The 12,835-nt window shown below is 35.7% G+C and overlaps 1 protein-coding gene across 1 annotated transcript; it reads right to left on the bottom strand.

The window, feature by feature from the left end:
- Window positions 1-2,139: 2,139 nt before the first annotated feature.
- LOC149231836 (TMV resistance protein N-like) lies at window positions 2,140-9,137 on the bottom strand. The gene is made up of 6 exons (XM_089381764.1): window positions 9,009-9,137; window positions 8,662-8,857; window positions 4,830-5,880; window positions 3,562-4,702; window positions 3,090-3,446; window positions 2,140-2,910 (listed from the first exon to the last, which is right to left on the bottom strand). The coding sequence occupies exons 3-6, from the start codon at window positions 5,309-5,311 to the stop codon at window positions 2,140-2,142; spliced, it is 2,751 nt and encodes a 916-aa protein (XP_089237890.1). The 5' UTR covers window positions 5,312-5,880; window positions 8,662-8,857; window positions 9,009-9,137.
- Window positions 9,138-12,835: the final 3,698 nt, after the last annotated feature.

Below are 12,835 nucleotides of genomic sequence, written 5' to 3'. Positions count from 1 at the left end.
AGATGAACAAAGCTCTCATGGTTATAGACCAGTAGTCATAGTTCTTCCCATTAAAGTGTGGGAGCTGGGTGTTGAACATACCCATGCTTGTGCTTGCCATTCCTTGCATCTTGAACTATGGTTTTAAATCCTTGACTGTGATTTTTTTTAAAAAAAACTGACTGTCTTCAGCAATAACAAGAGAAATGCTTTTGGGGAATACCTGAATCCTTCGCTGTCTGAGTCTTCTGTCTACCTGAGAGGTTTTGCTGCAGCAACAACCTTCTCCCTTCAGCTTCTTTGTCTCCTACAAAGAGCCTAAGCCTTGCTCTGATACCACTGTTGGTTATTTTTGATGGGGAAAATACCAAAACCAAGATTCAAACTAAACACAGAGGCAATGCTCTGTTTTACCTCCACAGGATTTTTATACACAGACAGCTTAAAAAAAATTTCACTGAGTAACAGAGGATTTCACCACCATAAAATATTTCTATTCATTAAAACAAAAAAAAAAAAAAACTAATACATCCTCTTTTTCTGAGAGAGATTTACCACTGTAAAATCATTTTCATATTCACTGCTGTGAAAAACAACTTACTGCTGTAACAAAAGTTTACATGAGCTTACTGCTGTAAAACAAAATTTACATTCACTGGTGTGTAAAACAACTTACGCTCCACCATTTTCTTTATGCACTTGCAAAACCACACATGGTTTTCCTTCACCTCTGTTTTTCAATGCCCACACAAAAACATTACAACATATTTGTGCACTGCTGTGCATACACCCTCTGGTTCTTCTTACTGCCGTAAAAAACCAGTTTACTCTTTACTCCCGTGCGCAATACATACAAAAAAAAAATCAACACACATAGCCATGTATAAAAAACATAATAAAAAAAAAAACTAACGTGGCCCATAACCATATTAAATGGCCTACACCTAAACTTACGTAAATGCATATATAAAAAAAATACAAATGGGACGTATGCCCATAACCATTTAAAACAGGCCTCCACCAAACAATTACGAACAGCATTAAAAGCCATGACTTTTCTTACACGGCGGTCAAACCATAGACCTTTTACTCCACGTAAAAATTGATTTGACGTGGGCCTGTGCACTTTCCGGAGATCGACGGTGAAGATTTCATGCCCAGATCACTTGGCTGATCCAACGAGGTTCGCACACCAACCTCGGGTAAAACAAACGAACTTTACTGTCCGGGGAAAATGGTTTTGGGGGGTTCGTACACTGGACGCGTGTCTCATGCTGAATGTGTTCGGAGGGCTCCAAGGAAAAACAGCCTTTGCCAAAAGGCGGTGCGAACAAGGTAGATGGTTTTGTTTGGTGGTTTTCGGCTGCGTTGAAATTACACTTTTAACACTCCCCTTTAATTTCAACAGCTGGGCATTCTGTCATACCCAGACACTTCCTCAAAAATTCAAAGCTTTTCTGGTCCAGTGGCTTTGTCAAAATGTCTGCTACCTGTTCCTGAGTCCTGCAATGTTCTAAGACAATTTCTCCATTGTTCACTAACTCTCTGATGTAGTGAAACCTTGTGTCGATGTGTTTCGTTCTCTTATGAAACACTGAATTCTTTGACAAAGCAATAGCTGAGCTATTGTCACAAAAGACCACTGTCGCTTTTGCCTGCTCTTGGCCTAAGCTTCTCAACATCCTTCTCATCCATACTGCCTGACATGCTGCTGCTGTCGCTGCCACATACTCTGCCTCTGCTGTAGATAATGCTACAATGGACTGCTTCTTAGAAGCCCATGAGATGGCTCCTGAACCCATATTAAAAACATAACCGGAAGTGCTCTTCCGATCATCTACACTTCCAGCCCAATCGCTATCTGTGTACCCAACCAAATCTGAATGTTCTGAGGCATGATATAAAATTCCAAACATTTTAGTGCCTTTGACATACCTCAAAATTCTCTTTGCTGCCTGCCAATGTGCCTCCTTTGGCCTCTCCATGAACCTGGAAATCAAACTAACAGCATACATAATATCAGGCCTAGTTGCTGTTAAATACATAAGGCTGCCCACAATGCTTTTGTACAGGCTAGGATCAAAATCCTTGCTGTTGTCCTCTCTGCTGAGCTTTAATCCCATCACTGTGGGAGTGATTGCTGCCTTGCATTCTTCCATCTTAAATCTGCCCAAAACTTGATTTACATATTCTTCCATTCAGGCGACCCAGCGAACATGGCAGTTCTTTCAAGGAATGGCTTCCCACAGTAAGTACTTCCAGATTCCCGAGGTTTCTGATATCCTCAGGCAATTCTTGTAAATCTGTAAACAGCAGATGTAATTCTTCCAGGGACTGTTGCTGTGTAACTTGCCGAGGCAACATTTCCATACGAACAGAACTCAAATTCAAATATTCAAGAGAACGGACATTTGCAAATGTTTCATCCGATATGGTCAAGTCTGAGCAGCCGTCGAGATTAAGGTGAACGAGATTTACTAAGCAGCCAAAGGAATCTGGAAGCATTTGCAAACCCGAGTAAGAGAGATCAAGGTGCACGAGATTTTTTAAATTGCCGAAAGAATTTGGAGGCACTTGCAAACAACTCCTGCAATGACTGAGATGAAGGTGCACGAGATTTATTAAACACCCAAAGGAATCTGGAAGCATTTGCAAACCCGAGTTACATAGATTAAGGTGTAGGAGATTTGTTAAGCACCCAAAGGAATCTGGAAGCATTTGCAAGCGTCGGCAATTCTTGAGATCGAGGTATTTGAGGGAGTGCAAATCACAAAATTCTTTTGGTAACAATTCGAGACAATGAGACTTCACCACAATCTTTTCTATGTGCTTCAGCTGACCAATGGACTTCGGAAACTCGAAAAGAGGAGAATCACGAGAATGAGGAGAATGAATAGAATGAATAGTCAGTTCCCGCAACTCTAGAGGTGCCTGCAACGCAATAGTCAAATATAAGATATTTCCATCCCCATTTCCCGATATTTTCATCCCCATATCCCTACCCTGTACTACTATATCGATAGCAACAATAATCTAATCTCCCATAAAATAGAGCGGCAAATAATAAGAATAATAGATATGCAAACGAAGGAACCAGCTTTAACTTTCACCTGAGATTTTGCTCGCCATAGTGTATCCAATTTGTTTCCGCTCACTTCTAAAACCCTTACATTCTTCATCAGAATCAGAAGCCAGCGAGGCAGGCAGTTGTACGGACAGTCACTCCAGCGTAGCCATATCAAATTTGGCGACTCAACCCTACTCAATATGCTTTTTAAATCATCACCTTCAGTCGCAACAAGTTGTAACTTACTGAAACGATACGGTGAAGGGTCGATCAACTTCCTCAGACAGTTCCCGAACACCTCTTCACACCAACTTTTCAACCATGATGACCCTTCTGCTGAAAGTTCTGGGTACATTTTGAGAAGATGAACCGTCCTAATTCCGCGCACCTCAGTTATTACCTGTTCATTCTTAAAAACAAGCAACAAACAAATTAAACAGAGCAACAAGATTCCTCTTTTCTGCTTTTGCATAATAAAGAGACCATAAAGTTTTATAAATAATTCAAGCACTTACAGAATATTGCCGCCACAACTCAGGAATGTCCTTCATCACACGCCATTCACTGTGCGGGATTACTCCACATGAATTCTGCTGATCCACAATTTGTCTTCCCAGGTCTCTCAGATGATCATGCATTTTTATGGTATTAGTTTCTGTGTCAACCTCAACGAGACACTTGTCCCGGAGATTTGCAAGGCCCACCAGACCGTTCCAGCCTGATCCATCCCATATTCTTATCGCCATATCCCTGTTTTCCCCAATGAAATAACAGGAAATGTCTAAGAATATTTGCCTTTCCTCTTCTCCATCCAGAGCATCGTAACTTATCTTAAGCCTCTCCATAATCTCATTGGGAAGTTTGGTTTGGCGAAGTTTCTCCAATTGACCTTTCCAATAACATTGGTCGTTCTTTCCATAGAGATGTGCCCCAAACACCTTCAAAGACAGAGGCAATCCATCGCAGGCTTTGCAAAACTTGCCTACAAGTTTTTCGAATCCTACCAGTGGATAAGGCTGCAAGAAGGCATGCGAACAGAAGAGTTGTCGAGAGTATTGATCATCGAGGCCTGTTAACTGATATATTGATGACTCTGCTATTGCTGAGCTTGTGAGGACATTCTTGTCGCGAGATGTAACCAAAATCAAGCTATCAGAATGGAGGACGTTTGCCACTGGCAAAAATGCACGCAACTGAGATGCATGATCTACGTCATCTAAAATGATTAGAGCATGTAAAGATGAAAGACTTTCTCTGAGAATTTCTATGCCTTTTTCAATGCTATCTATTGGCTCAGTGCTCTGAGTCAAGCCCTCAAGAAGTTTGCTCTGCAAGGAGTTCAAAGAGCTTAGACGCGCTCTCTCTCTGACATCATATAAGAAACAGGATTTGTTGAAATGGTTCCTCTTCCTGTTGAAGAGTTCTTTGGCTAGCGTTGTCTTGCCCACTCCGCCGAAGCCAACAATCCCCAACACCCGAGCTTTGTCATTCTTCTGTTGCTGCCATAACACACTCCTTTCAAAATCTTCTATTTTTTCTTGCAGACCAGCTGGAAAATCAGCGACATACAGCGGTGTCTTTCTGCGCTTTTTAAGCACGCATTCCACGACCTCCTCCACTAGCTTGTCTTCCTCCTCCAATAGCTTGTTTTTGTCCCTGGAAATTCTCAACAAAGCACATAAAAGCATTGTAAAATCCACTCCAAACAAACAAAACATTAAGTGTATTGCAATACCAGTTAGATAAATAAATAATAACGACAGGAAGAGTTAAGAGTTCCAACTCATTGTCGGCCTTGAGTTCGAAGCCGTTTATTAACGACGCTTTGTTGAGGGCGATTCTCCAATTCTCAAGTCTTTTATCGTCGTATCTGCCTTTCTCTTCATGATCACTCAGTGCTTTAGCATACCGATTTTTAATCCATCGCACCTCCGAAACCTCCACTTTATAAAAGATGGGAAATATGGTATCCCCAGACTTGTTCAATATAAGGAGCAGCTCATCCAGACACCACCTAGATTCAGCATATCTGGGTGAGAAAATGACAATGTGGATAGAGGCGGTTCGGATGGCATTTTCAACTTGAGCATCTATGTAATCTCCCTTCTGCAGTTCATCCTTGTCCAGGAAAGGTCGCAAATTATGTGGAAGAAGGCGTTTGTAAAGACGGGTAGCCAAAGTTTCTTTAACGTCAGGACCACGATGATTGATAAACACATCGTGGTAGTAGCTGTTTGGGTTCGTGTAGGTTGATGGCATATCCATTGAGGAATCGGTGGAAGTTAGCCGATCTGCCACTGAACAGAAATACAAAACGGAAGTGAGGCAAAGGTTGATAGATTAAGAAAATGAAGGTATTTGGCTCTTCACAAACTGAAATCTAAATCTTATTTATATCCTAGCATCTTAGTCTACAGACCAACGTGGCAATGGCGCCAGCAGGTGGGCACACGACTGTAATTGGTGCAAGCTAGAACCCAATAGGAATACAACGAGATTATTGATTCAATCTCTCACCGGTCTCTCAATTTTCCATGAGTCTCTAACTGCAAGCTGGATCTCAATACCACCAGTCTCTCAATTTTCAATGAACATTTAGCTAGCTGTAGCTCGATAGGGATACAACTTAAAAGAAAGATTCCATCGGCGAACACCTCAATTTTCTATAAAAACTTGATTGCAAACCGGATATCATTAGGAGCATAACATAAAGCCACCGTCCCTCACTTTACTATAAATATTTGACTGCAATAACATAAACTAATCATTCCTTTTGCCACCGTCGCTCGATGCTCGACTTTGCAATATGTATCTATTAAAAAGATTCCTTTTTCCTGCCACAACACCAACACTCACACAGTTTAATATGCATTTTTTAATTTGCATTAAGAAAAAAAATTGAAATGTTTGGAAACATATTACTTTGTTATCAATTTTTGAATGATTTATTGAACATATTAATTTTAAATTTAAATTATTTATTGAACATATTAATTTTAAATTTGAGTAAAGGTAATATCTAAGATTTGCTGGAGTATATAAGTGACACTATGGTATTATTTCAACTATTATGTTTATTAATTTTTTTTATTTCTATTAATTTATTTTTATTTTATATTCTAACCACTATCTTTATTAACTACTTTTATTTTTATTAATTTATTTTTACTTTATTTTATTTTTATTTTCAGGAAAATGATATTTTACATAATCAGGCTATGGGATTATTATAATCACTATCTTTATTTCTTTTATTTTTATTTTTTTTTAGAGAAAAATGCCATGAAAATATTTATCTCGTTAAAATTTGTGTTTGAAAATATAGTCATAATTGGTTTCACTCCAACCACAATTTTTATTTTCTTTTATCTCAGATAAAAGCTAAATAAAAAAATATTTATCATACTCAAAAATCATGTTGAAAAGATAAAATGTTAATTCTTTTAATGTTATGTTAAAATCTAAAATCTTACACATATCATATAAAAACAATGATACTCAGAATCCATATTATTTACCATTTATAATGCATTATTATGTATGGTTCACATTGTTTTTGAAATTTAAAACCAATTAAAAATATCATAAATAATATTAAAGAAAGTGTGACAAGAGTTTCACATTACTATGTTTGACATTACTCGAATTAAATGAAAATGAAAGTTAATTTAATATTTTCATATTTGAAAAAGTGTTATTCTCTTGAATATTTTAATAACTCTGAGCTATTAGGTGGAGAATTTGATTTTTCAAGCCTTGATGAAAGAGAGTTCTCTCTTTTTGGTGCTTTGCATGCTTTCCTATAATGAATGCCAATAATATCACATCCCAAATTTTAATCTCACCATGGTTACTATTAACAAAGATGTTATCACATTTTAAGTCTAAATAGATTTGTGTTAGCAGATAGATAATGACTCGTCTGAACACACGACCAACACATCTATAGTGATTGAAATTTACTCTTATTCATGTATTTACTTTCTTTTCCATAATAATTTTTTTTTCCTAAAAAAATTGAATTGTGATTGTAGATATAGTGTAAGCACTGCAAAAATTGCCTAGCCCAGCCCTTGATTTGATTTGCCTTGCACAACCCTTGATTTCAGACTTTCCGGATTATAAAAGCTTTACAGAAATTCACACGCGGCAGGGCTTTGTATAATTTTTTTGAATTCTGAAACTGGTAATAGGAAAAGTAAAAGTTCGTTTAAATCAAACATTTGGACGTAAATATTCAGCATTTGATTTTCTTGAAATTTCTTTTTCAAGAATTTTAAAGAAACATTGTAACGAAACTCACCCAATTTCATACAGCATTACCGACTCGATTTGCAACACCAGTATATATCAAACCCATTTCTTTTAATATTGGAATAACCTAATCCTGTAATAAAGGGATCCAAGTACCGATTGAATAATCTAATCATCTTGTAATAAAGGGATATGCGAAATTTGATAAAAAATTTAGTTGAAATTTCACGATTTAGTAGGGTTTTATTATGACAATATCCTGAAAAGATTTTAAATTTTGAAACCATCTGAGTTGTAAAAAAGTTGTGAAACAACCCAAATTATAAAGTCAAAATTTAGAAGTGATACAAACTGTAAATTTCTATATTACATCATTATAAGGTTAGATCAATTGGTCCACTCTCGCCAATCTCAGAGTCCTTCAACCGCACGGGAATAAAAATATCTGTAAATTTCTATATTACATAATTATAAGGTTAAATCAATTGGTCCACTCTCGCCAATCTCAGAGTCCTTTAACCGCACGGGAATAAGAATATCTTGATTTTCGCGAAAATTTTGAAAAGCTAAACTTTTAAAACTCTGAAACATTACCAGTACAAGAGTTTATGGGTTTAACTTTCTCTACACTCTCAGTAATTTCTACATTCTCATGGATTTTAACGGTCTCTCAACTTCAAATAGAAAAAATTATCTGGATTTTATCTTAATTTGAAAAAGCTTAATATTAAAAACTTTGAAAATACTCTGAAATCTCAGGAATCCGAAAAGTCATGGGTTCGAAAAGTCATACTCTAAAATCTCAGGAATCCTAAAAATCATGGGTTCAATTTTTTTTTAGACATTTTCATTAATCTGGACAGTTCTTCAGCCACATAATTAAGAAAATAAATAAAAATATCTATTTTTTTTATTTTAATTTAAAAATCCATTTAAAACTCTGAAACATCACCAGTCCAATGATCTAAGAACTTGTATAATAAAAAAAATTTTCCAGCTTGGTTGTTTGGAGGGATCATATAGTCGTTTGCATAACTAATTGAAAAAGATTGTGCCTTTCAACACCTCTGTTATTATAAATTCGTACGGCTTTCCTGTCTTAGTTGAGGCCATCTAATTTCCGCGAATAAAATATGTATGAAATACGAGACTGTGCCAGTTAACCAAGCTTTTTCAGAGAACCAGTTAACCAAGCTTTAGCTAAACCAAATGCTGAAGAGAATGTAAAATATCATAACACTTATTTTACCCTCTTTCTGCTCACATCTCTCCCGTGACGGGTGTTTTTCTTGGGCTTCAAGTACTATCTTGTTATAACATAATATAACTTTTATATGATTGCGAAAATTTTGAAAACCAACCTGGATTCTCGACAGACCATAGGCCTAGCCACTGCACAGACATGCTCTCCCAGAGTTGCAGCTCTCAAATGGTTGATATTGAGTTCTAGATCTGCAATTCTCTGGAACCCAGAAACAGTGTGCGCCCCACCCTAGCTACACTCTCTGAAATCAACGCAGATACCCTTCCCTGGAATACCTTGAATACCTTGAAAGGCTGTTCCAAACCTCAAAAAAAAAGCAAAAACGGTTAATAGAAATACCCAATATTTCTGGATCATTGATCATGAAATCAAATGATACTCTTCACGGCCACAGAGCAACTTTTCAACGCAATTATTTAGGACATAAGAACCAGTGATCTATACCTGGCGATATCATTCCGTCACCGTAAACTTCCAGGAAACGCATTCCCCACTGACCGACCAAACACATTGGCATTTCCATTGACCGACCAAATACATCGAGATCAACATTCTCCACCAACCGTTCAAATATTTCACATAAACTTTATATTTTATAAAATATTTCATATATATTTTTCATAAAATTTATGTTATTTAATTTAAATTAAAACATATTTGCATTATTTTTGCGTTGGAAATTAATTCAGCTTTAAATGCATACCAAATTTGTATTATGTTGAAGTGAATTTGAATGGGATATATTTAATATTAAATTTTTTATATAAAAATTGTAATATGTATATAGAGTGTAATTTTAAGGGTTGGTTTAACCAGATGAAAGAGATTAGTTAGAGGGTTTTTGGAAGATCTTGTTAGGGTTTTGGTAATTTTCTATTTCTTTTCGTGGTGGTTGTAATAACTTTTTATTTGCATCTAGCGCTTGGGTTTGATGATGTTGCTTTAGGTGTGGTCATCTTTTCACTGGTTGATGTTATTGGTGGGTTGTTGCTCTACATTTCCCTGTGGTGAGGTTCATTTTGGTTTTTGTGGCTTTGTCGATTTGCTAGTTGGGGTGCATGTGGGGAGTTGAGGAGTGGGATTGTGGTTGTCTCATGTCACAAATGTCATTGTTTTGTGCCTCTTTATATTTTGGTCTTTTGTTACCATGATAGTTGGTTGATCTTTTGTACTATTTCCTACCTAAGTGATTTTGTTGTGGGTTTTTGTTGTGCGACCTTTTTCATGGAGGCCTCTATGCTTGTTTAGTTCGGGCCTGCCTGTTGGGTGACTTGTGCCCAACTAATCGTTTTGGATTATATTTTTTATGGCCCCTTTGGGGTCGTTTTGGGCTATATTTTTTATGGCCATTTTGGGGTCGTTTTGAGCTATATTTTTTATGGCCCCTTTCGGGTTTTTTTATTGTGAGGCATGTGTGCTTTTTTTTTGTTATGTGGGTTGGTCATTTGTTTGATTGACTGAACACACTAGCCTCATGTGGGATTGAAGCAAATCCCAAGAATGCACTACAAGTGCATATACAAAATGTTTTGTTTTGTTTTTTTTTTTTTTCAAATCCAATTTATGAATGAAAATATAGGTTTTTTTCTAGGAAAAAAATGGTTTGTTTCCATAGTTAAAGCACCTTGCTAATGGGAGTTCATGGCATTAATTCTTCTTGATGTTCTTGGGGTTAGGCTCTTCTAATGAAGCAACAAGACGTGATCCCTTTAGATGGATATGTCTATGTAGTGACCACTAGGAATAGAATTTGACAACAAAATTGCTCGTCACGAGGTGACTTACTCGTGAAATACAATTAAAAAATTGCAAAACCTTCAAGATCCTTCTTTAAAATTGGGAAGATGAACCTCACAAGTGTGAAAACCGTCAAATTGAAAAAGTGAGACCATTTTGAAATTCCAACCCTAGTGATGTTTGTAAACCACACAAAAAATTATAATAATATATAATTATAAAATTTTCATTTTAATTTTTTTGATAAATTTTTTAATAATATATATAACTTTTTAAATTATAATAAATAACTTATACTTATCAATAAATAAAAATTTATTAAATTTAAATATTTTTAATAATATAAATAAATAAATAAATATAAATATATATATATATATATATATATATATATAATAATTAAAATATATAATTATATAAATACCTTAATATGTTGGAATTCCTTTCCTCAAACCAGCTGAATCAATCCAATTTAATTAAATTAACTTTAATATGGTTAGTATGTCGTTAACGGAGTAGTGTGAATGAATAAGAAAGTTAATAATTAAATGTCTGAGCAGTGGGACCAAGAAGGCCAAAGTCCAACACTTGTTTTTTAATCATTTCTTTTGAGAAACAACCAAGCACACATATTAAATTATGAGAGGATAGAGTCTTAGTATTTATATAGAAAGCCAAAGTCCATCATTTGTTTTTATTTCATTTCTTTTGAGAAACAACCAAGCACATACATATTAGATTATGAGTGGTTAAGGTCTTCTAAAAAGGAATCTTCTCTTTGTGGCATACAAAATGAAGTAATGAAATAAGAATGAAGTTGGGAATTCTAATGAGATTAGAATTTTGTGATTTTTCATATAATTATAGGTTGAAGAGGTTACAATTTTGATTGGAAAAGAATAGAAATATTAGTATGATTTTAAGAAAATCTAGATTTTTTTTTTCACTTGGAGAGAATTTCGGTCAAATTGTGGCCTTGTTAAACATCGGTAGACAATGCCACACTCCACTAGGTACAATTGGTAACATGTTTTTGCAGTTCTAGGAAAGGTTGCAAATTATGTGAAAGAAGGTGTTTGTAAAGACTGGTAGCCAAAGTTTCTTTAATGTCAGGACCATGATGATTGATAAATACATCATGGTAGTAGCTGTTTGGGTTCGTGAAGGTTGATGGAATCAGTGGAAGTTAGGCGATTTGCCATTGAAGAGATACAAAACAGAAGTGAAGCACATGTTGATAAATTAAGAAATTGAATGTATTTGGCTCCTCATAAAATGAAATCTAAATCTTATTTATAGCATAGCATCTTAGTCTCTAGACCAACGTGGCAATGGCAATGGTAATGGCGCCAACCGCTGGGCACACGATGGTAATTGGTGCAAGCTGGAACCCAAAAGGAATACAACGAGATTAATGATTTAATCTCTCATCGGTCTGTCAATTTTCTATGAGTCTCTGACTACAAAGTGGATCTCAATACCACCAGTCTCTCAATTTTCAATGAATATTTGACTGTAAGTTGTAGCTCAATAGGGGTACAATGTAAAGGAAATATTCCATCTGCCACCACTCCTCAATTTTCTATGAATACTTGACTGCAAGCTTGCCACTACTCCTCAATTTTCTATGAATATTTGATTGCAAGCTATACATCATCAAGAGTACAACAATCTCTCACTTTTCTATGAATACTTGACTGCGATAACATAAACTAATATGTATAGTTTAAAAAGGATTCCCTTTGTCCTGCCACAACTCCAACACCCACAGTTTAAGATGCGTTTTATAATTTGCATTAAGAAAAGAAATTGAAATGTTTAGAAACATATTACTTTATCATCAACTTTTAGATGATTTATTGGCAATATTAATTTTAAATTTGATTTAAGAGAATTTGTAGAGTTTGCTGGACTACATAAGTGATGATACTATATGAAATATAATAATAAAGTAACAATAAGGAGGGCTCGTAACGAGAAGGTAACTCATAACGAGCGTCATCCCGCATCCTTCACACCCTTTACAGATAGACAGTAGGGCAGTAACCGTTCAGCCTTCCTTCATTCCCTTCCCGGTACCGTCCCGTTAACAACTCAGAACGACGGGAAGAAGGGGCGGGCTCGTTTCGACTCCCGCCCGTGAATGAAGTCGGGCGAGAAAGGGCTTCATCAATCAGGCAGGAGATACGGTTAGTCGAGATATCGAGATCGGAACCAGCTAATGAGAGATATTCTATACGGCCAGCTCGCCCCGCTATCCATTCTTTTATCCTAGTTACACTATGGTATTATTCCAAGTACTATCCACTGTTACTTCTATTAACTTTTTTTCTTTTCTTTTTTTATTTACAGAAAAACAATATTTGACTTTAGTCACACTTTAATATTATTCCTACAGCTATCTCTATTTTCTTTACTTTTACTTTTACTTTTATCTTAGAGAAAAACAATATAAAAAATATTTATCTAATTAAAATTTGTATTTAAAAATAAAATCATAATTTGTAATATTCCGATCACAATTTATATTTTCT

The sequence above is a fragment of the Pinus tabuliformis genome, chromosome J, assembly GCF_031772625.1.
Source record: "Pinus tabuliformis cultivar Carrire ecotype Pingquan chromosome J, CPIR1, whole genome shotgun sequence".
In the NCBI taxonomy this organism is placed as follows: Eukaryota; Viridiplantae; Streptophyta; class Pinopsida; order Pinales; family Pinaceae; genus Pinus; species Pinus tabuliformis.
This window is presented reverse-complemented; position numbering and strand designations above follow the sequence as displayed.